General features: G+C 40.3%; 1 protein-coding gene across 3 annotated transcripts; it reads left to right on the top strand.

The window, feature by feature from the left end:
* On the top strand, positions 1,198-26,942 carry LGMN (legumain). Of its 3 annotated transcripts, none has more exons than XM_021403908.1 (14): positions 1,198-1,354; positions 6,194-6,348; positions 13,574-13,671; positions 14,548-14,629; positions 15,600-15,685; positions 17,864-17,939; positions 18,661-18,723; positions 19,607-19,673; positions 21,424-21,542; positions 22,190-22,279; positions 22,832-23,029; positions 23,706-23,876; positions 25,248-25,315; positions 26,060-26,942. In XM_021403908.1, exons 2-14 carry the CDS (start codon positions 6,211-6,213, stop codon positions 26,097-26,099), a joined length of 1,296 nt encoding a protein of 431 aa, XP_021259583.1. In that variant the 5' UTR covers positions 1,198-1,354; positions 6,194-6,210; the 3' UTR covers positions 26,100-26,942. The 3 variants fall into 3 exon arrangements, with proteins under 3 accessions (XP_021259583.1, XP_021259584.1, XP_021259585.1); XM_021403909.1 differs by having other exon boundaries at positions 1,202-1,359; XM_021403910.1 differs by lacking the exon at positions 1,198-1,354 and adding an exon at positions 2,205-2,437.

Raw genomic sequence — 27,309 nt, 5'->3', positions numbered from 1 at the left:
TCACTTGAATGTCTTTAATACATGTCTGCTAAGTTTAACCGAGATGCAGGATTCCCGTAGTGATCCCACCTATTATTTTTCAAAGTGAAGAATGTCCTGTTGATGCCTAATGAACATAGAATCCAAAGACAGTCATTTGACACTATCACTTGACTTTTTGGAAATGATAGCTTGCCCAAGGTATGCTTACCTCACATAGCCCAGCTGTGGCAAACAACATGAAAACACCTTTGGACTCAGATGATGAGCCAGCAATGCTCTTAACTGATACAGACAGCTTTTAGGACCTGAGGATTACACTCCAAGCACAAGCACAACCATGTGGTTACTAAACTCAAATTAGATAGAGGGGAAAGGGAGGTTTAGGGATGTTGGATACACAGCAGGATGGCCTTTGTCAGCTCAGAGGCCACCTCTGAGCCATCCCAAACCATAACAGTGTGACACGCCAGGAAGCCACATCTCTGGGACACACTTCTGGACATGTACCAATGATAAACCAGCACTGACCTTTTACATTTGTTATCATAAGCAGAGCTGAGATGTGCAGATCATGCAAGTGGCAAACTCAAAGCAAAACCATGAGTTTCAGCGGACATTCAGAACCATAGTCGGTTAGAAACAAATTGTGAACTTTTTTTTTTTTTTTAAATGACACTTGATGGGTAAAGCAGAATCAGGTTTGTTCCTGTCGGTATGGTTAATTGGACAAAAAGCAGGTTTCTTTTTCCTTTCAAGAAGGATTTTTGTTTCTCTTTCATTAAAGATGGGGAAGACTTTACAGCAGCATTTCTCAGCTTTTTTTTTTTTTTGAGTAAATAACAAAAAATAATAATCACAATTAAAAAAACACCAAAACAACAACAAAATACCTCCCACCTCTCAGGATGATACATGCAGATTTCTGAACTGCAAGAGAGCCGTTCATGAGGCAAAGCAGTGGCCTTGTGTGAGGTCAGGCACAGACTGCTGCAAGCAGTCAAAGTTGCGCAGGCCAACTTTCACAAAATACTCGAGTGTGATGTTTAGGCATTAGTTACTTGCTCGATTTCGCGGATGACCTTTCGACGTGCTCCTCCTTCCCGCCCTAAGCCCCCAGTCCTCGTCCCGCCCCCAAAACAACCGGCGGACTACAACTCCCATCGTGCTTTGCGCACAATGCCTCGCGGCTTTAGCGCGCGGCGGGGCGCGGGGCATGCTGGGACACGTAGTGCAGCGGGGCGCCAGTTCGGCCGCTCCTCCGAGTGGCCGCGATTGGACAGGCCCAGTCTCTGCCCGCAGTGGCCCGTGGTCGTCTCGGCCCGCACGGCACCCGGCGCAATCACAGCGCCCGCGACGGCTCCGGGACAGCGCGGTAAGGTGGGCTCGGGGCGCGCCGCGCGGTGCGGGCAGGGGGGGGCCGGGCGGGGAGCGCGGCACAGGGCCGGCACTGACGGGCCCGGAGCACAGGAATTAAGCGTGCTGCAGTCGCGCCTCCTGAATTTCTTCCCATGCACGCTCCGAACGTTTCCATGATTGGTAGGCAGAATTGTTCACCCTCGTCTGAGCTATTCCTCCCCGCCCCCCGCCGCGGGGTCATGCACTGTGGTAAATAGCAAGCATTCGGGCGTCGTCTCAGCGCTGATTTTTCTGCCTGCAATGACTCTCCGGTTATAGCTTCGAGATGCGCCAGCGCTTTACTTTAGTCAGATGTGGAAGAGAATGGCAGAGGCAGTTTCAGTCAAGCCTTCAGCTCTGCCGAATTAGCATCTGTTATTTCCGAAGTGCTTAAAGAAGTCCCCTAAAAGGCGTCCAGGAGACTCCGACCGGGGGGCACAGGAACTCTCTTGTGCTGGCTCTGCTGCTGAGAACAAGGAACCCCCGATGAATTTAAAATTACTTCTCAGTACCTTGAGAGAGCATTTTAAAATGTTTAAAATCGTTCTAAGTGAACATGATGATGAATTCGTGCTTTCATACTAACGGTGACTTACACATCTGCAGCTACGTTAAGCTATTTCACTGCAAGCATCAGTCCTTAGCAAATTAAACTGATTCATAAAGTATTTATTCGTGGCCCTTGTAAACAGCTATATTGCAACAGAGTCCCTCTATCTCCTTCAGAATGCGGTTTATCAGAGGTTGCGGTCACAAGGACTTCTGCTTTCTGCTACAGAGGTGTATACAGAAAAGCGAACTAGTTCTGCAGGGCTCGGTCACGGGCCACGGTGCTGTACCCGGGCAACGGTGTGCAGGGGGATGCTGCGCTGCGTTCGCTGCTCGTGAGCAGCAGCTGCTCTCGCATGTCGCGTGTTTTGTGGGAATCAGTACCCGAGTATCATGGCAGGCAGTGTGCAAGCACGGTGTGGCATAGCCATCGTGACTCGATTCTGAAAACTAGAAGGCAGTTCTGAAACGTGAAGGTCAAAAGAGCGCAGCCTGGAGCGAAGAAAACAAGGTACAGTAAGACTTCCAAGAATGAGTGTGATCAGCTGTTACGCTAAAGTTGTTATTTTTCTCCGAGATTACTGTTAATTCATATGAAGGGAAGATGCCGTGATGGTTTCTGTTTGTGCGGATCTGAGAGGCTGTGCTTGAGGTGTTTGGAGTTCAAGCAACTGAATGTCAGCATCGTTGTAATCTCCAGTGCAAAATGCTTTACTCAACACAAACTGTTTTCCTTAGTGTGACCAGGCATCTGAGATTTTTGGTTTAGTGGAGTTTTGCTAAGGAGGGGTGGGGGGCACACACAAGGAACAGGCCACTGGCTAGAGGAACGGCTCTGGCAGACATGGTGTAAGCTCCTCTCTCTCAGCAGGTCGAAGGTGTGCAGTGGGAAATGGCGAAGGGAGCTTGGGAAGAGAACGCAGCAGCTGGGAGCTGGGCAAATTGCTCTGGCAAGGGCTGCCTGGCCCTGATCCTGCTCCTTACAGGGGCCAAGCAAATTGCGTGCTGTGATTATGTGTGTCCAGAGTCGAGTGCTGTGCGTGTGAGGTGCCCTTTTCCTGACGTGGTCTCCAAAGCAAAGTTAGCTCTTCTACTAGAAAAAAGCAGGAAGGGCTGATGAAATCATCCCCTGTTGTGTGGGGGTCAGCCAGAGCTCTAAAATGATTTTATGAGTTTTCAGTTCTTCCATGCACAGGTCGTGTTTGTTCTGTACAGTAAGACTTGTGCTCTGCGTGCATTGGGGATGGCACGTGATGTGTTTTATTCCTTGCACTCAGAAAAAGCTGTTTACGCATCTATGGTAAGCTGGTCAGATGGTTCCTAAATGTGACCTGAAGACATGAGCAGAGAAAGCTCCCATCACATGTCAACTCTGGATCAAACACTCTTACAACACCCCAGAATGCAGCCCTTCAAGTTGCTGCCTGAGCAATCAAAGGCTTCCTTTAAAACAAGCAGAAATACGTACTTATTTTATTCTGGTATTTGGAAACAAGCAACGAAAGACCTGTTCCCACAGCACGTGTGTTTAATGGTTAAGCCAATTTTAAAAGCTGCTCAGGGAACCTTGGGGAACTGAGCATTTATTAATTGTGGCTTATTAGGGCACCAAGGCGTGTCTGTGCTTTTTGGTTTTCCTTTCTAATGTTAATTTGATTTAATTATAGTAGAGGAAAAAGATAACTAGGATTATATGTCATCAGCGAATATAAAAGATGAATTTTATCAACTCTAAATAACCTGTAACAAAACATGTGGCTTTCTAATAACATAGTGCAAACCCTTCTTGGTATCTTTTTTCCTTCACTTCTTTATCATTCCTGACTTTGTCTCAGCAGAAATGGGAAATTGAAGGGTCCTTATGATCCTGTACCACACGAAGGGACAGCCTGAAGGGCTTGCTAACTCGGTCTTCATTTGTTCCTAGTCTTGCCCTGGCTCCTGTGCTGTGGCAGTGGCTTTTCCATGTGCTTGATGCGCTCTGCCCTGAATTAGCCGTCCTGTTGTGCTGCCCAGGGAGCAGCTGGCAGCAGCGCAGCTTCTATTGATACATAATGAATTTGAGTTAATGATTTACATCTCTAAGAACTTATAAGCATCATGTGAAAGGATCTCCAGTAATCATTTGAACCATTTATTTCCTCTTTGTACTTTTCCTGTAAGTATGAGTTATTTTAGCTGGAGAAATGAGTTGTACTTTAATTAACATGGAAAAGGTTTCTTCATGTGAAACAGATACCGAACTTTGAAGGATTTGCATGAAACTTGGCTGTAGATTCCAGTAAGTCAAACTCAGTTAAAATTTCAAAGCAGATGGTCTAAAATGTGTTTATTTTTCTTCTCCTGTCCAGTATTTCAGGAGTTAGGTATCCCTGAAACTGAATAATGGGAAGAAATAGGTATGTTATTCCATGGCATATTTTGGCATTTGACAGAAGTTTTGAACAGCTTGATTTCAGCTGTGCTACAAGCAAGAGTAGGCTGCTTTTGTGGATGTTGCATTGTGAACACAGTGCCTCTTCAAGGCAGTTGTTAGTATGCTGCTTGTGTCAACTGTCTGGAGAAGTGACAAGATAGACGAGGCAGAGATGGAATTCAGGGCTGCCTGTCACTGGCAACACGGCAACAAGAACTTAAAGCTGCAGCTCAACATGAGAGATCACAGCTGTCTATCAAACTGCAGAAAATTATTGCTTATTCCTTCATAGACTTTTAGCTGCTCAGGTAGCTAATATCTCACCAAACAGTCATCTATTGTTAGTTTTCCTGTATTGTTCTTGCTCCGAAATCTGGTGCTTACAGGCAATGCCAGGAGTGGTTTATTGCAGAAAGATAAGTATCTTAGCTGAAGGTGAGTATTTGAAGAAGCAGTGTCACAGCACTTAATGTTTGATTCTGTCTTTCCCTCTGTTCTGGAGCTCACTGGTGTGGTAATAACTCGTCTTGTAGAAACCAGTAACTTGACTTCCTTCACTTTGCATTAGCTCCATCAAAAAGGGAAAAAAAAAAAACAAAACCTCTTTCATTTATAATTTTTCTTTCCTGTAACTGCCTGCATGACTTAGCCTCGGTGCCAAGAAGATCTACTCTTAGAAATACCCATACTATGTTGTGCTAATAGTCCTCACCATACACAACCTAGCAGCAAGTCACTTGCTTCTATTTCAGCCTAAGTTGAGAGTGTGGATGTTTCTGGCCATGTGGAACTGAGACTAACTTGGATGCTTGTTAGTTATTTGGTATAGCGGCAGCTATGACATTATACCTTTTGATCATGCAGTGTGCTGTGGGAGTTTCCAATTTTATCCCAGAGAAAGCTATGCTAAGTAGACTGTTCCACACTTACTGTACCTCTCACATACATATCAATGGAGATCAGCCTCCAAAATCTTTTTTTTAACGGGGCCAGTGTAAAACCCCCCTCTGAGAGCATGCGGCTCTTCTCTGGCTCTGCTTTTCTGAATTTGTGTTCACAGTCTCAGACCTTACTCTGTCTCTATGCAGCTTGTGCAAACACTTAACCATTGTGCAAAATAGTTGAAAATACTTCTCTTTCATGTGGTACCGGTTTGCTCTCCACCAGCATAGGCTGCACAAATAGCACAAGGTGCTCGCAGCCTGTGCTCCCCCCCAGCTCCAGCTGCATCTCGTGCAGATCAGCAGCACTCTGGGCTCTCCTTGCCCTCACTGGCTCTGTGGGCACAGAGAGCTCTTATGGTGCTCTGCCCTTGCAGCTCCTGAGCAATGTCCCATGTCTATGCATCTTTTGCCTGCATCACCAGGGGTTGGACTTGATGGTAATGGGCTCATTGCCAGCAAGTGGAACGAGAGAGCTACCCAAGCAGAGACCAAGAGAACAGTGTTACTCTGAGAAAGTTATCTGTGAAATACTTGACAGTGATACTTGTTCTGTATTCGAAAACTTATTCACTACTAGCTACTACAGACAACAGAGCTACTAAAACAACCAGAGGGAGCTGAAAGACTTAGTTGTCCTGCTCAGAACTGCTTTCAGTTACATTTGAAAGCTGACAGAAAAGTATTGTAACTAGTAGCAGCTTGGTGCTAAGGGAAGATATGACCAGAAATGGTACAGTGGGTTGAACGGTCTTTAGAATACAAAAACAGCCCACAAGCAAGAAGGGCTTCCAGTTGTGATACTGCTGGTGTTTAATTTGCTTTGGTTTAATTTTTTTTTGGCTTATGTCCTCTGATCTACTTCTCTCAAACTTCTTCATTAGGGATTTTTTCTCCCTCCTGTTTTCAGAATAATAAAGAAGAAAGATGATATTGGAAGCAGTTGTGCTGCTGAGCTGCACTTTGGGCATCAGCACATTCCCCCTGGAAGAGCCCGAAGATGGAGGCAAGCACTGGGTGGTGATTGTTGCAGGTTCCAATGGCTGGTACAACTACCGCCACCAGGTAAGGACCCACATGCTGACACCACACTCCACAAAATGCCTACTCTGGGACTCACAGGGAGATGGCAGCTGCCTAGTCTAGTTCAGACTTAGGTCATTTGGGCAAGTGCTTCTGCTTCTGGGCCTTCAGGAGCTTGTGGAGTATTGTAAAAGAACATCAAGAAGATTCATGCGCAGCCTGGCTTTGTCTTGTTATTCTCACCCAATAACTACCCTTCCTTTTTCCTCTTATTGTTTGAGTTTTTTTGTTTACAACTTCGTCCAGCCTTTCATCTTTTCAAAAGTTGTCATTAGCAGTAGGAGCAGTATTCTTCCTCTAGTCACACTTCTGTATCTTGGGAGATTCGTATTATTTAGGCTAAATATTTTATTACCATGCTAGAAGGTCTGACTCCAACTTGCAGAAAAGTAAGTGATGCCTGGAATTAAACCTCATTTTGAGAGGCATGCATGTTTCTGTCTGTTTTTCTTACATTACAAAAAAATGTTCCTTTCTCCTCCATGATTGAAGAACTCAGCTGAAGCTATATATACACAGTATGTCTTCTGGTGTTTTGTAGAGCGAAGGACAAGGGTTCTTTTAAGCTTTTTGCCAGCTGTATTCTACAGCATGGTCACAGACTTATGCTGCCACAAGAAGAATACAGTGCTGTGGGGTGCAGGGCTGAAAGAGGAAAAAAGGAAACAGGAACTCCTGTGTTGTCATCACTGGCCTGAGGGTGAGTGTCAGAACAGATGGGACTGTGACTTAACTCTGATTAAATTCAGGACTTTTGTAATTAGCAGTCAGGAGACTACAGCATTTTTTCCCTTTAGGGAAGTCTCCGGCAATCCCTTAAACAGATTCATCTTCACTTAAACATAGTCCTTGCTCTAAACTTGGAACACTCTTGCTTCCGTGGAGAACACACCCCATTTTATTCTGTCTTAGGTATACACTTGTATGTTTTTAACTGTTATAAAAATATTTTACTAGACTGTTGCTGGTTTTGACATACTAATGTACAAAACCAGCATTTTAGAATTTAGGCTGTGCTAAATAGACTGTGTATGTCTATCAAACTGACATTCTGAACTCAAAATTTGTTAGTATTGATCATTTTTAATGCAGCTCCCTGTACAAGCTAGATAGACCTTATCATCTCCATTTGTTGCAACCGGGAAAGAAACAAGTCTTCTATGTGTTGCATGTACTGGGCTTTGTGTTTATGCCTCTCTTCCCCCTCAGCTTGCGATCAGTTTGCTCATTTCAGTGCAGTGATGAGATTAAAGCTAAGTGAACCAGCCTAACAACGTTGTTGCATTTGAGGAAGAACCTGTTACTGACAAATGCTGGCTTAAGGCTTGGACAAACTGGTTTTGAGGGTTGTGCCAGCTTGTTGCGCTGTAACAATTACTTAGTAACCTGAGGTGGAATTAAACGTGAAAAAAATGAGATTTTTAAAAGTTGAAATTTCGACAGAAAACAATTACAAAAATACAAGTGTTGCACTTGATCACTACCCTTCCTGGCATGTCTAATTGTAATTATTTGGTTGTTGGTATTGGTGTATAACCGGTCTCTCTGGCTCTCTTCCACTAGGAGGAGTTAATACTGCAACATTCATTCTTTAAATAAAATTACTTTTTTAAAGCTGTGGTTCATGATAATTCTTTTTCTACTGTTGCTCAGCCATAGTGCTTTGTTGGTAGGTCTTCAGTAGTAAGTTTATCTGCCGGGTATAAGGGAGTAATGAAGAACACAAGATGCCCACCCAAGTATTTGTGTCTGATGATAAGTCAGAATTTCACATTTACATTTCAAGTGTGGTCGCACTTAGCAGACGGTTAAGTACCTTTTCAAGGTACTTTGCAGTCAGTTAAGTAACCTTTTCAAGGTTAAAAAAGAGAATGTCAACTAACTGCAAAATACCTACATGTCAGATTGCATTTAAATCCTAGAACTGTCTGTATTTTAACCTCTCCTCTTGCTTCAGGAGTAGTATTAGCATTTGGAAAAAAAAAAGGGAAACGAGACCACTGCTAGTAATCCTGTCAAAGTTACGAAATCAGTATTATAAGTCTGTGTCCAGGATCCTTCAGAATGGTATTGAGCTCTAGCTTATCTGTTCTGAGTGAGACAGTATGCCTCTAGTTTGTTACAAAGGAATTAATTCCCAGATGATGCAGCCCATCAGAAGCCTGTACTGTCTTGTCTAGCTGCCTCTCAGCCCACCTCCACGGAGGGAAGATGTACACTGAGACACCCAACAGCTAACTCATGGAAAATGCACTGTGTACATGCTGCAGAGTGTAATTCAACAAGGACTGCCTCGGGTATCTAACATTTAAGAAAACTTTATCCTAGGAAAACTAGCTGAACAAAAGACTGACTTCTGGGAGAGTTGTAAAGAGGAGGCAAGGTAGTAACAGAGACCTCGGGAGTTAATACAGACTTTTAGAAATGTAATGCAGGCTGATTGCAGTGCTTTGCATAAGCTAGTGCTCCCTTATTTCCAACTGTGGACGAAGAAGCACTTGTGTTAAATAGCTTGCTCATCACGTGCAGTGGAACCATGAATAGGACATGAACTTCCAGTTCTGTGCTTCATCCATCATGGAAATTGTTCCACGTTGAACACAGAATTTTCAGTAGAGTAGTACTTATACTAATAGAAACTAAGCAGTGCTCCAGGATTGCAGATTTAATTCTTTGTCATTCTTCTTTCCAAAGGAGAAATTGCAGAAGAAAATGAATTGTACTTAATGCACTTTCCTCTCACTGTCACCCTTCTTGCTCAGAACCTCTCTGATCCAGCTTGTGTAAAAACAAATTTGTAGATGTGACTCTTCCTGCAAGTAGTTACTCAATGTGCCAGTTGCTCATTAGCAGTCAGGGCACTATCTCCTGAGTGCCCCTTGTGATACCACTTTGTAACCTGAAGCCAGGCAAACATATGCCTGGATTTCAGTTGCCCAGTTCAGCTCTTTGGGGTACAGTTAATAAATAACGTCGTGTGTTTGTATTACACCTAATGCTTTTGTTGCATTGTATTCTGTCTGCACACGGAGCAGTCTGTCTCTCTGTTGTCTTCCACAGTAAGTACCTTGTAGCACGAGTTGTTCCTTTGACCACGCAGACATAAAAGGAGGGAGAAAGATCACACCTTCAAACACATCTCTAATGTCGTACCTGAAAGTGTGTAGGGAAATTAGTCCATCGTTGTACAATGTACAGACCATCAGTATCAAGTTTGTAAAGACTGCAGGCTCTGTGAACTGTGAGTTTGCACCTGTAACCTCAAGGAATCCGAAACGCTACGATTTCAGCTGTCAGTGGTCAGGATCCACTCTTAGTGGTGCAAACCTCAAATGTAGGCAAATAAAGGAAAAAAAAACCCCAGTGTTTGCATTTATCTGTACTTGAGATTCAGGCCTTACAGGCAGTTGTTTTCTCTCTGATGCCTGAAGTGGGATGGTTGCCAAATCAGGATGATCTAAGCTTTTCTACTGCAGTTATCTAATCAAGTTGTAGGAAAAATGTTAGATGTTTTGAATACTACTCAGCCCAATGTGATAGACTTACTGTTATTGCAAGACTAGCCTATATATAGCCTTGTGCTTGGTGCTTCTCAGTTCTTCAGCAGTTTTACTGATATCTTAGTATTTTTGATTAGTTGCTCGGTCATTGGAAGTACTATCCGTGTACTCCTCTCTGCTCCTCAGCAGTTATTCTGACTGCCGTGACTGTACGAGCAACTCCAACCTAAAGCTGGTTTTGCAAGCAGATCATGAAGATATGCCATTACTTTCTGAATACACCAAAAGCCATAAATGAACATTGTCAGTGCTGTTCAGTGTTGAGTCTTACTGAAGGTGCAGCATATACCAGAGGAGAAAAGTAGCTTTAAAAAAGTCTGACAATATTAAAATGCTGACAGTTAAAACATTTAAATTTGTGTGCATGGGTCTGTTTCCAGTCATCGTTTTCAGTCTTACACTTAGCGAGCTTTGTGGGCCAGGGATTAAACATTTCCTAATAGAGTTGTAGTTTTTGACTGATTGACTGATGCATGCTTAAGAAAGGGAATGAAAGATGGCTGACATTTCAGGCATAGTCTTCTGCCATGTTTATATATTAGAGTTCATTCTTATTTTGGCCATAGAATTTCCATGTACCTTTGGCAGGAACAGTGCCGTGTTGCAGTGAAGCTGACAGTTTGTTACATGCGCTTTTTAGCCATGGGGCTAACAGTCATAAGACCAGAAGTATCTAATTGCATAGAAGTCAGTGTCTTTTTTTTTCGTTTAGGAAATATTTATGTGTTTGCATACCACAAAGCAACTTGATTTTTCCAAAAAGAAAAGAAAAAGGCGGTCTACTTGAAAGATGTGTTACTCGAATGTTTAAACAGCTCTGTGACAAAGAAGAGTCAGGGTGGTTGGCATTTCTTGTTTTCATCCCAGTAAAGTAGGAGGATTCTACCTGACCAGCATGCTTTCAAGATATAGGAGTTAATTATTTAAGTGGATTTAGGCACAAATATTCAGCAGGAATTTGCTGATGTAGCAACAGGTTTAGACTAACATAGGGATACAAAGTCTGAACAATCCCATTAACAGTTTCCATTGCAGCTGGCACCTGGGCATAGTTGAGCAGTAGTGGCTGTATAATTGTACTTTCTCATCCTTGTCCTTCATGACAGAGCTGCCTCTAGCCACACCAAATCATGATCACAAAAGCACAATTTGCTTTTAGTGGTGATTTTATGCAGTAAACGTTCATAGAATTCATATCATGTACTAAATCAACAAGAATGATACCAACAGGAGACCTGGAACAATACTAGCTATCTCTTTTAGAGTAGTTCACATGTTTAGTTATACTACAAAAATATTTCTGTAAGAAGCAAGGCTCAAGCAATGATACTTATAGGCACTTACTGATAACAGGAAATACTGTAGATTCACAAATGCCTCCCTATTCTAGCAGCAGGCTGTTTCTATTCTGGTTTTATAGAGATTGTTTTTCAGTATGGGAGGGAAGAAGAGCATGTGACCAGCATCAAAGGTAGCTGGTCTGGTCAGCTAACTGCACACACAAAAACATTTCCTCAAAACTATTCTACTTAAGATAAGGGAGTTTTAGCAGCAAAACATGTTTTTGATACTATAGCCTATGTTGGTGATATCTCTATACTACCAGCAGACATGCTTTCTTGTAGCAGAAGTCTTAAAAGGTTGGGCCAAAATCCAAACAGGCATAAATTAAGGTTGACGAGAATTGATCGAATTAGTCTGTTTCCATCTAAACTAAAGAATTTGACCCATTTAAATTTACCATCAAGATCTATGTAAGACAAGATAAACTGAGCAAACAGTCAGTAAATCAGAATGAAAAGCAGACCAAAAAAAAAAAAAAGCCGATAGCATGCAATTACAAAGCTGAGGTAATTCGGGGTACGTTGATATTGTTTAAAGCACCTCAGAAGTCTTTACAGGCCAGTCATATTGTCTATAGCCATTTGTTCATTGAATATGTTGATATTCTATCACTGTGACAAGCCTAAGTATTTCCTTGTGTTGCTTGCCTGTAGCTGTGTCTATCAGCCTAGCAGAAGGCATGTACTATGTCTTAAGGGTGAGAGATCTGTGATCCATCTAGTCATCAATTCGTGTAGAGATGCTTGATTAGTGTTTTCATCTATTTTTGCCTGGGTTGCTTCTGAAAATCAAATATATGTTTAGTCAAGTCTGCACTCAGCTGTTTGCATCGTTTGCGGTTCCGTTTGTAACTTGGTTTAACCTGTACCTTTGACTCGTTGGGGCCGCAGCTCCCATAATGCTGTACAAGGAAATGGAGAGCTCTAAACAGTGGAGGTAGCTTGAGACAAGAGGGTGAGAACCCACCCTGACTTGTGTTATAGGAAGTAGAACTGCTTTAGTAAGGATAGTTTGACACCCAGAGTTAGTCATGCGGAGAGATTTTCCTCTGGGAGAGTTCATTAACGCTGATTGTGCCTCACCCTTCATAGTCTTGCACAACTCCCCCTGTTTTCAGCCACACAAGATGACTCTGTTTTCAGACACAAGACCTGCAAGGCAGGATTTTACAGAGTCCTTTTAATTAAACTAGTGGAAGTCAGTAATGCGTCTAAGTCAACTAAATTTACAGAGGTCCACTTAAGCCACTTTAGTTTGGTGTATAAATTAGTAAATTAAACGAGTTTAGGAGAAGTGAGTTTTAAAGCTTGTTTCCAGCTTGCATGTGAAGTTTGAATTTTTTAGGTGAGATTTCTCCTGTTAAACCTGCAAAATTTTTCTTGCATCTGATAGATTGTAGTTCTGGAGTTAAAATGTGATTGCTAATAACCCATTCAGTCATTCACAGACTGCAAGTCTAAAAGAGAAAATGAGTATGTGCTGATAGAAGTTCATACTTTACTTTTTCATACTGTAATATTGTTTTGATGAGTATTGTTATTTCTGTGCCATCAGAAGGTAGTTCTGTAATTCAGTGAAGAAAATCTGCTTATTCATATCCTATATGAGTCAGGAAAAGAGCCTGAATAGAAATTCTGTAATTCTGGTTTCTGTGGAAATCTGTTTCCTTGCCCTGAATATACTTTAGTGTTACTCTGCAGGAAATACGTAATTAAGAAGGAATTTTTGGTTAAGCAAAATTCTCATTTAGTAAAAAAAAATTAAAAAAAAAAAAAAGTCTTTGCAGAGTTGATATTAGTAAGCTATGCTTGTTCCAGCCAAGGATAGTTTTTGATGCTTAGTCATGCAGGCTTGGTGCAGAACTAATTGGAATTGGTGGAAATCCAACTCTTCCTTCCTCTGCTTGGTGCACTTTGCTTCTGTCTGTGGGCATGTTTTTCATTTAGATTTCCTTGCACAACACAGAACATTGCTGAGGACCTTTTGTTAAATTTTGTTATCTTTATTAATTTGCAAGTAAATTCTAGGTTGTGTTTGAATAGACATTTTAAACTAGTAAGCAGCAGAGATTTTAATCCTGGTCTTAATTAGTACTGCTACTGTTCCTAGTAAGAGAAAGACAATTTTGGATTACATCTGTGCACTTCAGTCTTCTAGCAACCCTCACTTATATTTGAAATGAAAATACTAGGAGGGAGTTTCTTCTGAACAATAGCCTAGTCTTAGGCCCACAAAGCTATTTTTCTTACTCTCAAATGTGAAGTCTCCATTAAAGCTAGTAATGAAAACCTGCTTTATTACAGGCAGATGTGTGCCACGCATACCAGATCGTGCACCGAAATGGAATTCCAGATGAACAGATAATTGTCATGATGTATGATGATATTGCTGATAATGATGAGTAAGTAGTGAATGTGCACTGGTAACAAACTATGTTTTCTTCAAATATGCCATAGTCACTAATATATTTTGAGTTTGTAGTAGCTTTGTAAGAAGAGCTTTTAAAACTGCCTGAGATATGCATAGAGACATTTTTTCCATCAGCACTGTAAGTCTGCTTTGGGTTGTGCACACGAGTTTTTCTAAGCATTGCTCCATGTCTCAACACCTGTCATGGCACTGAGGACTTTAGAGCTCCTTGTCAGTTCTTCATTGTTATGAGAGCAAGTGATCTTACTTCCCAGGCATAATGGTTTACAGCAGATAACCTAAAAGCACAAACAGGGATTCTCAACATCCTTTCAAAAAAAGCCTACAAGTCGCATATCAAATGGATTAATCTCCAGAAAGTGCACTGAACAGAGAAATGCACACCACCCTTCCTTGATCACTGCCTATAGTATATAATTGTTTTCTATGCAAAACTGTTTGCTTATACGGCCTCTAATTCTGAGACAACTTCAGCAGAATTCAGCAGACTTCACATGCCTAGCAGAAGTGGGAGCAGAGAATAAAAGGAATTAAAGAAAAGAGTGAAAGCAGAGAGATAATAGTATAACAGACCACCTGCCTATATCCTCGGATTAATCTACACAGTCTGAGGTAGAATACTTGAAGGTACTCTGAGGGCAAGGACACCTAAGCTGAACATGTGAAGTGACTGGAATGAAAAGGCCTTTATATTCTGTGATCACTTAACAATACATGGTACTACTGTTCATACTCTCTCTAAAGCAAGCTGGCCAGTCAGGACATTTTTAATGTTTTCCTAGTTGTTCTGTGGTTGTTGCATGGCACATTACTAATTCTTTGTATTTATATTGCTTTAAACTTTCAGAAATCCAACAAAAGGCATTGTCATCAATAGACCTAATGGAACAGATGTGTACGCTGGAGTGCCCAAGGACTATACAAAAGAGGTAGGAATTAAACACCATTTCAGGGAAATTAAGGTTCAACTTTAACCAATGTTGTGGATAAATACTTTTAATCTGCACGTTACACATGAAAATGCATAAAGCCTTCTGCTTACTCACTTGCATGGTTTGGCACGAAGCTCATTGTTCATAAGATGAATGTAAACACTAGGTGCTTGGAGATGAAGTAGTGGTCATAAAAGTAAATCCTCACATTGTCTTGCATGCAAAAATGTTTTAACTCAATCTGAAGAATGGCTGTACAAGTCTAACTTTCATTAAATCGGAAAAGTAATGCAGTCACTGTGATTTGGTATCTGAGTGAGTCATCAGTGGCTAATATGGTCTATACATGCAACCCTGCAGTTGGAGTGTTAGGTTCAAGACTGGAAACTGTGTCACTGAAGCTAAAATTAATAGTAAATTATTTCTTTGGGGATTTTTTTAAAAATTCCAGATGATACCAGTGTATAGTTAAATTAGATCCAGAAATAATTTTGCCAGTGTAATGCAATGGCAGGGACCTGGATATAGGGCTGAAGAGATGGGTGAAAGTTGGCAAAGGTAGGGGTTCTTCATTTGCCTTCACCCCCAAAACGTAAATCTCAAGAAACTGTAACCATTGAGTTCCATAGTAGCAGTAAGACTATTTTATCCCTGGAAATCTAAGTAGGAACAAAGACAAGGAATTCCAATGATAACTATACAGAACGAGTAAATCCTCATTCTAATACAAGACACATTTTGAATTTGGCTTGCATTCTTCTTTTAAACAGCTGAAGTATCAGAAAGCGAATCACTTTCAGAATATGACCAATACAGGAAACTGAGGAAATGTTGTTCTTGAATATCAGCGGCCAGCTAAACTTGCCAGCCATACATGAGTTATGGTTTTCAGAAGCCATCTTACTAAATACAGGTTTTGTTGATTTTTTTAAAATCACATTTAATTTAAGTCCTCTTAAATTCTTAGGATGTTACTCCAAAGAATTTCCTTGCTGTTCTCAGAGGGGATGCAGAAGCAGTGAAGGGGGTGGGATCAGGAAAAGTATTGAAAAGGTAAGAAAAATTTCATTTAGAAAATAATTGCATGTATGTTGTACATCAATACTGATTTCAAAAATAAGAAGAGGGTAGACTAGAGCTGATATTTTACTGGTAGTGAGTCCAGTGAAGATGAAGGTGTTAAAACTCTTGAAAACAGTGTAAGTTGTATCAAGGCATATGTCAGTTAAACTGTTATTTTTGGGGTTTTTTTTTGAAAGAAGATCTATAAAAAGAGAACTTTATTTAGGTTTGGAGACCTCTGAAGAGAGTTTGCTAAGACATACACTGTTTTATAAGAGAAGTGGTAAGAGATAGCAATCAGTGGCAGAGGGGCAGAGATACATTCAATCTATTTGAAGGCCTAATTAGAAAACCTCTTAAAAAGATACCTTTTGTCATTTATTCATCTGGTATCTACAGAGTGTGAAATATGATGCCTATTTTCTGATATGTATTATATTTCTGACTCAGTACTGCTAGTGATATTTTTCATATTTGTCATTTTTCTATATACTGTATTCTTGTAAAAAATTAATATTTAAATTTGAACCTCTCTAAGAACTAGCCTAGTTAAATAAAAATTGTGTAAGTGCCTGTCTTCATCCTGCAGTTCATTTTAGAGACAAAGCAATGAAACAGAAGAATCATAGAATGGCCTGAGTTGAAAAGAACCATAATGATCATCTAGTTTCAACCTCCCTGCTGTGTGCAGGGTTGCCAACCACTAGACCAGGCTGCCCAGAGCCACGTCCAGCCTGGCCTTGAATGCCTCCAGGGACGAGGCATCCACACCCTCCTTTGGCAACCTGTTTCAGCACGTCACCACCATCTGTGGGAAGAATAAAACCAATGAAGGAGCAGGACAATATTTGAATAATCTACTGCTCTCAGTTGCTTATATTTCCTCCTGGAGAAGCAAGACAGAAATTGATATATGCAAGTCATATAGGCAAAACATTAATAAATTGCTGTACAAGTACTAGATTGTTCTTTTCTAGTAGCTGAAATGAGCCAAGCAATGAATACAAAGCATTCCTTAGCCTATTAAAAAAGTAAACTTCAGAACACACCTCACTTGTAAAATCTTGGAGTTATAAGTCACATAAAGGAGTGGCTATGCAAAGGGCCAAAGACACTTAGCTACTCAGGAAGACAGCTTGAACCCTGATAAAAAAAAGACTTAGTTATTTACATTTCATCAATTTTTTGCACTCACAGCCAAGAGTGGCAGGCAAATACCTCTCAAACCCTTCCTTGTTAGGCTTTGTTGTGTGAATTTCAGTCAGTGCCCTGACTTCTGCTCTTGAGCGGGACAAGAACTTAATTATCCTCTGCTCAAAAGTCTTCTAGATTGTTGTCTAGATTGTCCCTAACCAGCAGGTTATTGACCAGGCAGAAACCTGGCTTGGGGACTCCTTCCAATCTGCTTATGCTTTTTTTTTTTTTTTCTGAAATTGTCCCTGAATACAGTTTAAAAGCAAAATCCCTTTGCAGATCTGGCTATTAGAGCAAGACCGTAGCATCAGCCAAACATTATCTATTTGATTTAGAGAGAAATAAAAATCTACTGCAGACTTCAGGGAATCAGCACTTTTGAACATACAATGCTCAACCAACTGTGGAGCCATGTAGTACAAATAACCTATCTATCATAAAGAGTGAGTTTGTATATAGATCAGATCTTCATGGTTATGTATAGCTATACAGATCACAACAGTGTAGTACATAAACATACAAAGGGTCTTATAAGAAAACACGTTGTAGTTTATCATGTATTATCGGTGCCTCACTATAATGTAGTTACAAAAGGAATCTATTTTTACCAGAATGCTACAAATGTCCATAGTATAACAGATTTCTCAGGCAAAACAGTTTTACTTCTGCCAACTACCAGCCCCAGCCTAACCAGCAATTAGCTTATGGTTTGAAACATGAAGTCTAATTGAACCATGCTTCAAGGACTAACCAACATACCTGATCTTATTCCTCTTCCAGAGGCTCACCTCTTCTCAAAAGCACTCAAAATAGCATGTTTTGGAAGGAAAAAATACTATCAAGAGCATAAGGTGTTTCAGATGCTTTATTTTCAAATGTTGACATGCCTTGGTATTGAGCAGCAGATGATATTTGTTGTAGTAAAGATTAAGGTGGAGTGATTAAAAAGAATTTGTTTAAATTTTCTCTTTACAGTGGTCCCAAGGATCATGTATTTGTTTATTTCACTGATCATGGAGCTCCAGGACTTCTAGCTTTTCCTGATGATGATGTAAGCATTTGGGGGGATTACTTTGGAGTCTGTCATAAAAAACCTATCTTTCTAGTGACATACTAAAATACTAAGTAATACATCTAAAACTAAAAATATTCAATGCGCTGCCTTATCGTAGAATTGCTCAGGTTGGAAAGACCTTCAAGATCATTGAGTCCAACTGCAACCTAATCATACTGCCCTAACTCTAACAGCCCACTGCTAAATAACGTCCCTGAGTACCACAACCAAACAGCTTTTAAAAACATTCAGGCATGGTGACTCAACCACCTCTCTGAGAAGCCTGTTCCAGTGCTTAACAACCCTTTCTGTAAAGATGTTCTTCCTGATATCCAACCTAAACCTCCCCTGGCGCAACTTGAGGCCATTTCCCCTTGTCCTGTCACCTGTCACCAGTGAAAAGAGACCAACCCCGCTCTCACACTGCAATTGCTGTGTTAGGGCCTGGAGGGAGAAAAGGAGAGACATTCTCTTCATCATCCCTGTTTTTGTTTCACATAGTTGGGACTTACTTTCAAGTGCACTGCATGAATCATGTATCATTTGGCACCATTAGCCATCTTTTCCAGTGGTAAATACTAGAACATTGTGTTTTAGATGTGCAAGACGCTGGATATGTTAAAGGTGAAGTGATAAACATATTCATAACAGTTAGTAGTTGTTCCTATTAAACGAGTTGTGTGTCAGTGATTTTAAGAGAAGCCTTCTTATTTTACAGCTTCACGTGAAGGACTTGAACAAGACCATTTGGTACATGTATCATCACAAGAAGTACCAAAAGGTAAATAAGCATATTAGAAGTTGTATGATTAAAAGAACAGCTGCTATGGAAGAGAACTGTTTGTCTTCAGTTCCAGAGTAATTTAAAGCACAAAGAAGTTGGTGCTACGCAATAAAATTTGGATAAGTTAAAAACTTAAGGGACTGATCCTCTGCACATTTTCCCTTTCGGTCTTTACTGAATGCTTGCAATTAATGCAGCACAGATGTAGCCCAGACACTTGATAACATATAAATACAACTGACAGGGGAGAAGCAACATTTGTAACTATCATACCCTCATAATGCGTACTTGACTCTTCCTGTGCTTTGTTCACTTCAGACTGCACTGTTATTACAGGAAGTTTGTATATGCCTTGTTTTTCTCTAACAGTTACTAATATAGTTGAAAAGACTAAACCTCTTATCAGAAAATTTTATGCATTTACTTCATTACAAGTAGTTTTAAGCAGAAAGACTAGTCTTTAGAATCTAGTAGTAGCTTTTTTTGAAAGTGGCTTATTCTGTCAGTAGAGTAGGCGGGGGTGTATAGGAACACATACGTGGCCATTGGTTCCAGAAATACTACATTCAGAAGTGGTACACTGCTAGGCCTAAGGACTGACTTGTGTTTGATATGTGCTTTGTACATTAGCCAGTAGATCCTTATGGATTCTGTGGAGATTGATTGCATCTTTCCATTGTGATTGTTTTCCCTTTTCCACATAATTCAGTTCTCCCCCCCCAGAAATGATCTGTTTACTTTTTTGTTTTACTTCGTAGTGTTACAAATAGGTTTTGTTTCAGGGTTATCAGTTCAGTTAAACTAACTACAGCTGAAAAGTACTGAAGGACTTTTCTCAGTTTCCTTTGGAATTTACTAAGGTCTCTGATTTATTTTATAGATGGTGTTTTACATTGAAGCATGTGAGTCTGGATCTATGATGAATCATTTGGCTGATAATATCAATGGTGAGCAATCAGTTAACTTAATGGACGTAGATTTCTCAACCTGTCATAGGCAAGACCTAAATAGATACCGTGTAAGGGATAGCTTCAAGTGCCACGCGCATCCCTAGAAGGGATTGGAGGAAGTCACATTTTCCATTTATGGAAAGTGCCATTTATAACATTTCCAGAGTCCTAAAAAGACCATCTAGGCTTTTTGTTTCCTGCAAATGAGAAGCTGAAAAAGTTCTTTTCAGGAACTGTGTAGTTGTCCTTAAATGGTAACCACTAAGGTTATACTGAGATTTCTCAGCTTCAGCATTGTTAGCAATTGTTCCTGCTGACACTTTCCTCCTCTACTACCAATCAGGATATGGGATCGACGGATGATTTTGCTTCCCTGATTTGGGGAATACACCAGGAAGTGGAACTCCCAATTTTTCAGAGTTTCTAAGCTTTCTACTACAGAGCTACTACAAAGCTTAGCCTTGATTAATATGAGGAATGAGAGCCTTTTCAAGCTCTGCTCCATGGCTGGGAGAGCAGACACTCTGGCTTTTTCATTGTCGTGAAGCTCTGATTCCAGGGAAGACTCAACCACCTGCATATCATGGCTTCCTAGGGCTTTGGCCCTGGAGTAGCCTGACTCGCAGCCACTGAGACTTACAGCTTGGTCAAGAATTTACAGCGAGCTTGCACAGAATGTTTCATGCAACGTGGTCGAGGGAGCCTGCTTTGGCAGGGCAGTTGGACTCGATCTTTAGGGGTCCCTTCCAGCCCCTACAATTCTGCGATTCTGTGATAATGCTCAGTGAATCAGCATGTTTTAAAATTTATTCTATTTGAAATCTCCAGTTCGGCGACTGGTTTTACTACTAGCTCTACCACTGATTTACAGAGGCAGAAAATTGGCAATTTATGTGTTAGAACTGGAAGCTGTCCTTGCCAGCCTTCCCTTGTGAAAGTTTACAGCTTGCTTTGAACTTTTTTAACTGAAAGTAACCGTTTGTTATAAACTACAAGTGGTTTCTTAGTAAGCATTTTAAAGGATGCTAAGGGCATCGCTTTACTACACAGGCAAGATTTAAGACTTTTGGCTTTTGAACTGTAGCAATATTCTGAGTGAAAACAACACAAGCTTACATTAAGCATGCGTAGCATTTTTCATTTTTGAAAGTTGGACTCCAGTCATGCAAGTATGCCATGAGTTGACTTTGGCAAAAAGCCAAAATAGCTTTTGTTTTAGTGTCTGTAAAGGCGTGTTTAAAATGCTTGCTGTGTAAGAGAGGATTGACTGGAAACACTGTGTTTGAGACAGATTGTTTAGAGGTTGGTTGAGCTTTGCCCTCGATGCAGAACAATGTTTTGGAGAGAATATTACTTAGAAGGAAGGAAAAGATGATCTGTGGGATTTATTCCAAGTTCGGGAACAAATCCTCATCATTGTTATTAGGAATATGAATGTATAGACTGTGACTGCACAATATTGTCAGGCAGTTATTTGACAAGTAGTTTGTATTTTTCCCTCCAGAAGTGCATGTTCTTGCTTAAGCACTGCAGACCACATAGAAAGTTTTTAAAACAGCACAGAAGCTGACTGAATGACTAATATGCTTTTTTTCTTCACACCACTTAGAAGTAAATAATAGCCAAAATCCTTAGGCAAATGTAATACATGCAGCAAAGTACTCAGTCGTGGAGTCAGTGGGATGTTAAACACAAAAAACTCCACCACCACCACCACCACAAAAACTACTTTCCATTTGTCTTACAGTTTACGCAACAACTGCTGCCAACCCCAGGGAGTCATCTTATGCATGTTATTATGATGATGAAAGGCAGACTTATCTTGGTGACTGGTACAGTGTGAATTGGATGGAAGATTCAGATATGGTAGGTTACTAGATAAAATTTCTTACATTTCTACGCACAAATATCACTAGACTTAAAAACAATGAATCCTCTTAACTATTTTTAATGTGAGACTGAAATCAACAAACTGAGTTGATAAAAGTATTTAACTGCTATTCAGAACCTTACAATCTTTGGGCAACTAAATTTATTTCAGAAACATACTCTTTTTTTATTAGCAAGACTAGAAACTGACTAGTTTCTAGTTTCAAGTTCACGGCACCTTAGTTTACTAATCTGAGACAACGTATCTGAATTTGTTAAATCTGGCAGGTCAGTAGGTTTAATCTGTGCTTTGGAGATCCTTAAATACTGAACTGTGGCTAACCTGTTTATTAGCATAATGGAAAATACTAATAGTGAAACAAGTCTGGATTCTTATGCTAGTCTCCTCTCTTCTTGCCCATTTGCTGGGAATTAGGAGATCACTAAAAGCAATTTGGAAATATCCTGGCAAATCTTCATTTCCATTTTTTACTTGTGTTTTACTTTGTGTTTCAAAGGTTTCATAGCTCTTACCCTCTACTTCTTTCTACAAACTGGTAGGCACAACCTTTTCCAGGTTTCCACAGATTTTTATAATAGCTGAATTTAAGTAGCTGTGATCACATGGAAGTTTCTTTATGCAGGAGGATCTAAGAAAAGAAACGCTGCACAAGCAGTTTCAGCTGGTGAAGAAACGCACCAACACCAGCCATGTGATGCAGTATGGAAACAAAGTACGTATTTGAGTGGGCTTCCCGGTCAGATATATCTTAAAACCTTTTCTGCCATATACATTTTTCCCCTTTAAAACAAAAACAAACAGCAGTCTGGCAAAGTTGATTTCAAAATGAAACTGCTCATCGTACATGAAAAAACCCAACATCAATCAAGTATAAGACAAATAGTTACCACTTCGAGGCATGTCATATATTGACATAATGTTAAGGAAGTACATTGTTCTCTTGAATGGGAGGGGCTAAGAGACAACGTGTCATTTATAACTGTCCTATTATTCAATGTGTTGATAATAACACATTGACTAATTGTTTAAAAAAAATCGGGTTATTTAACCTGACAGTCCTTTCTTCCTCTGATATTTGGAAATAGAAGTTCCTTGATTTTTGGCAGGCTTGATCTTATAAATAGATAATCAGGAACAAAAACATGTACAAGCCTGTGAACTCCTTTTCTAATAAAGCAAACTTAGAGAGTTAGATTCACACAGCAGAGCAAAGCATTCAACTGGAAGTGCTTGATGGTTTATTTATTTACTTTCTAACTTTCAGAGCATCTCGTCTATGAAAGTGATGCAGTTTCAGGGCATGGGGAAGAAAGCTGTCCCTATTTCTCTGCCACCTGTAGAACACCATGACTTGACTCCTAGTCCTGATGTGCCTCTCGCTATCATGAAAAGAAAGCTGATGGCTACTAATGATGTGTATGAGGCTAAGAAGATTGCTGCAGAGATGAAAACACACCTGGAGGTATACAAAACAAAAACAAACCCAATGAACAGCAATAAAACCACACTATATGCCAAGTCAGATTTGTGTCCGTAATAAACAATGCCAGAAGTCACTCTCCTGAACCAGTGGGATTGTTTCCAGTTTTTACAATTTTTAACAAAATTAGTCTGCAGACTGGTAACCTCTACTGATGGCCTACTCTTCCTTTAAAATTTAGGGATTTACTCCCAGAGGCATTTAAATAGTGATTATAAAGATAGAGGTAAGCAAATGCAGAAGTCAGCATCACACCTTTTATTGCCCAGAAATGCCCTTTGATCCATAGGAATTGCTGGCAGGAGTTAGTCTTTGGTATTAGATAAGCTTGTCACAGTATAAGCAAAGTCTCCCACATCAAATAACTTCTGCAGTAGTGTAACCATTATCAATACTGTCTTTCTTCTGGCAGAACACCAGAAGGAGAATGAGTTATTTTGTGCACCAGGAGTCTCTGTCACTCTAGTTTACTAGTCACACCCTGGTTTTACTTAACACTTTTGAGTGTTAAGGTCCAAAATATTGTACCAAAAATAGAAGGCAAAACTGGTTCCCTTAAAGAGCTGAGGGCCAGGAGAGATTTAAACAAAAAATCCATTAAAAGTCTTCAAATTAGGGTTCAAAAAAAGCGTATTTTAAAGTTTTGTCTTACATGCAGGCTAAAGAATATATCCAGGAATCCATGCGGAAGATCATCACCTTAATAACAGGATCAGCAGAACTGACCAACCAGATTCTCTCAGACAGACTGACCATCAGCAATTACGACTGCTATCAGGCAGCAGTGAACCATTTCAAAGCTCAGTGCTTCAACTGGCACTCTCCCTTGGTAAGACAAGCATTAGATATAACCTGATACACGTACCAGTAACACCACAAGCTCAGTAGTCATGGGCAAATGTGCAAAATCAGCTTTTATTAAAAAGCTAGCTTGGGGGCAGTCTTACAGCTTAGTTTTGGATTAATAATGTTTTTGGAAGCAGATAACTATTTTAACCACACTTGTAGATGAAGATTACTAAAAATACCTTTAGTAAAAAGCAAACAAAAATACTCTCTAATTTCTACTATTTAGAACTATCCCTTCACCATCTCCATCCCCAGAAATCCAAATATTAAGCAAGTCATGTTGTATTTTTGGTTGAAGCATTACTATTAGAAAAACAGAAACAGCACTATCACTTTGAGAATAACAGAGGGCAGTTCTTGTTCTAGAAAACCCAACCCTGATGTCAGTCAGGTAAGATAACGTAAGCAGACAGAGCTATGTGGTGGGGTATGTCAGAGACCTGGAGCACCTCCCCTACAAGGACAGGCTGAGGAAGCTGGGGCTCTTCAGCTTGGAGAAGAGAAGGTTCCGAGGAGACCTTACAGCAGCCTTCCAGAACCTGAAGAGGGCCTAAAGGAAAGCTGGGGAGGAACTTTTTTTCTAAGAGCATGTAGCAACAGGATGAGGGGAGATAGCTTTAAACTGGAAGAAGGTACATTTAGACTAGATATTAGGAAGAAATTCTTTACTGTGAGGGTGGTGAGACACTGGAACAGATTGCCCAGCAAGACTGTGGATGTGTCCTCCCTGGAGGCATTCAAGGCCAGGCTGGATGGGGCTTTGAGCAACCTGATCTAGAAGGAGGTGTCTCTGCCTGTAGCAGGAGAGTTGGAACTAGATGATATTAAAGGTCCCTTCCAACCCAAACCATTCTATTATTCTGTGAACATTTATTGGTTTTAGCAGAAGTCAGTGGAGTTATCTGCCAGTTAGACAAGATGCAAGTATTATTTGCAAAACAGAAGTAGAGGTGCTCTTTCAACTGGAGCTTCTGTTTAGCCAGGCTATTAGGAGGCCACGAAGCTGTGTTAAACTTCTAGTTCCTCTTTTGTGCAATTTTGTGAATTTTTTTTTTTTATTTGGGTTCTTTATGGTTTATTGTTGTTGTTTGTGTTTTTTTTTTTTTAGTGTAAGTGGTTAGATGGGTGAGGCTTGCCTAAAGGCTAGTGTGCAGCAACAGCTGGATTTACCTAATGAACTTCAAAAAACAAAGTACAGAGAAGAGAGATCCATTTAGCCTATTATTAGATTATTCAGACCAGCAAATAAGTGCCTTGAATGTTAATAACATCTTTGAAATACTGACACAACTTAGTTTGCATGAAAAATATCTGCTATTCATCCCTGAAATTATTAAAATGTTTATTTCAGTATGAGTATGCGCTGAGACAGCTGTATGCTTTGGTCAATGTCTGTGAAGGAAGATACCCCATTGACAGGTAAGGAGGTTCCCACCTACTCTATGTAGTTCTGTCTATGGCTAAAAAAAGGCAGTGCTAATAGGATGATGAAGCCTAACACTACAAGCTTCTCAGTTGTTCTCCTCTGCTGACCATTTTGTTAGTGAAGTTCCAACTCTAAAGGTATACATACTAATTCTGGATAACACATCCTGGTCAGTCCCTCCCACTCATAAGTTTTCGGTTCTCCAGGTCCTTAATTTGCTTGTTGGAAACCCTCAGGTAAAATGAAAGCCAGTCAGAGGATCCCACTGCACAGCATAGCTTCAAAATAGCATTACAAATCAGTGTTACAGGACAGACATGTTCTGTAACTTCTGTATAATGTCACACTGAAACTAAGTCAGAAATTGCTCTGTTTTCACCTCTGCACCCTCAGCCGCTGACTCAGATCACGGCACTTCTGTGTTCTCATTCATAAGCACGTGGCAGGAAAACAGGAAAATAAAGGTCCAGGCTGAAGTGTTGTAGTCAGAGCAAGGAAAGTGTTGCTTTGGAATTCTGACTTAGGAGGTGGTAGTTCATAGGAGAGGAGAGGCTCCTAGCTTGTGAGACACGCAAGCAGAAGAGCAAGGAAGGACTAATAGTTTGGGCAGAGTCAACATGCATTTCAGATGGTGAGGAAATGCTTTGCATACTCCTGGTGGGTTTCCACCACAGTCAGTTTGGAAAACTGTTTGAGAAGAAAGAACCTGAAAAGTTTGTTATTGTTCTCTATTGCAGAATATTCTTGGCTATGGATCAAGTGTGCCGTGGGAATTGATGGAAACAATTTAATTTTACAAGTTTAATGTAACACTTACTGCAAGTGATAATTTTTCTTAACTGAAATGATCTAGACTTTATGTGCATGCAACATGAAGAGTCAACCACTGTATTGGAGCCGTGTGAGGAGCGGAGGCGCCTGCCCAGCAGCCTTACAGCACATGTCAGCGCCCTCCCTCCATCCCTACCTGCCAACAGCCCAATGGTTTGACAGAACCATTCTATCAGACCGCATGGAGCTTTCAAGATCAGAATCTCTGGATGAACACTACACACCATCAACAGTGATTCAAAATCTATGCTAAATTGAAATATTGACTCAGATTCTAGAAAAGAAAAACCATAGCATTGCTAACCATTACCTTTTTTTCTTTTTTTAAATGATAATGAATGCTACTGCAGTGACTAATGTGCAGATTAGTTGAAGAGTGAAGAAACCAAAGTTTGTTTTTTAAGCTTTAACTCCTTAACAGTTTAAAGAAGCAAGTAGTTGTGTTCAAAAAAATATCAGATGTTAATGACACAGTTCAGCTGTGAGCAGTAAAAACCTTTTTGGGTAAAAAAAAAACAAAAAAAACTGTTTTCCAAAGAAAAAACACAGGTATGTAATGTTGTAAATTTAGCACCAGTATGCTATAATTAAATGTGTGTACACACAAACGTGTGGGAAGTCACAGAGTTCAGGAATTGTCTGTGAATAAAAATAAGGTTGATAATTTCATCAGCCTACTAGGCAGCACAGCATTAAGTGTCTCATTTCTTGAAAATAACTGAGAGTTCATTCCTTTATGACAGTGCATTAAATGGTTATTTAACCTCAATAAAGCTTTTATAAAACAGACCATATCAAATAATAATAATAAAAAAGAAACAATACCCCCAGATCACATTTGAAGGTGCATTCCGTAGAGGTTATTCAGTAAACAACAAGCAGGGATGCAAATTAGAAGCTGTGAGGTGCTTCCAAACAGTTTTAGGCTGACCATACCTTTTTACACGTGGAGACAGAATGCAGAAATACTTCAGGGATCTTTCCACAGCATAAAATAAATAGATGAAGTTACCTCATCTTTGTGAGAAAAGAACAAACTTCGGGTAAAACTAATTACATATCTGCAAGATGGTGAGAACTGGAAGTAGCCCTAGTCTCAAGAGCTGAGAGGAAAAGGAACTAAAGTTGAACTTTCATTTACCTTAAGAAGAATCAA

The sequence above is a fragment of the Numida meleagris genome, chromosome 6 (genome assembly GCF_002078875.1).
Source record: "Numida meleagris isolate 19003 breed g44 Domestic line chromosome 6, NumMel1.0, whole genome shotgun sequence".
NCBI classification, from domain to species: Eukaryota; Metazoa; Chordata; class Aves; order Galliformes; family Numididae; genus Numida; species Numida meleagris.
This window is presented reverse-complemented; position numbering and strand designations above follow the sequence as displayed.

What these genes read in the sequence shown, in the direction of transcription:
- LGMN (XM_021403908.1), top strand. Translation starts at nt 6,211, where the DNA reads ATGATATTGGAAGCAGTTGTGCTGCTGAGCTGCACTTTGGGCATCAGC. An exon ending in TAGCTTTTCCTGATGATGAT is followed by an intron (nt 17,940 to 18,660) that starts GTAAGCATTTGG and finishes CTTATTTTACAG; the next exon opens with CTTCACGTGAAGGACTTGAA. An exon ending in ATCACAAGAAGTACCAAAAG is followed by an intron (nt 18,724 to 19,606) that starts GTAAATAAGCAT and finishes TTTATTTTATAG; the next exon opens with ATGGTGTTTTACATTGAAGC.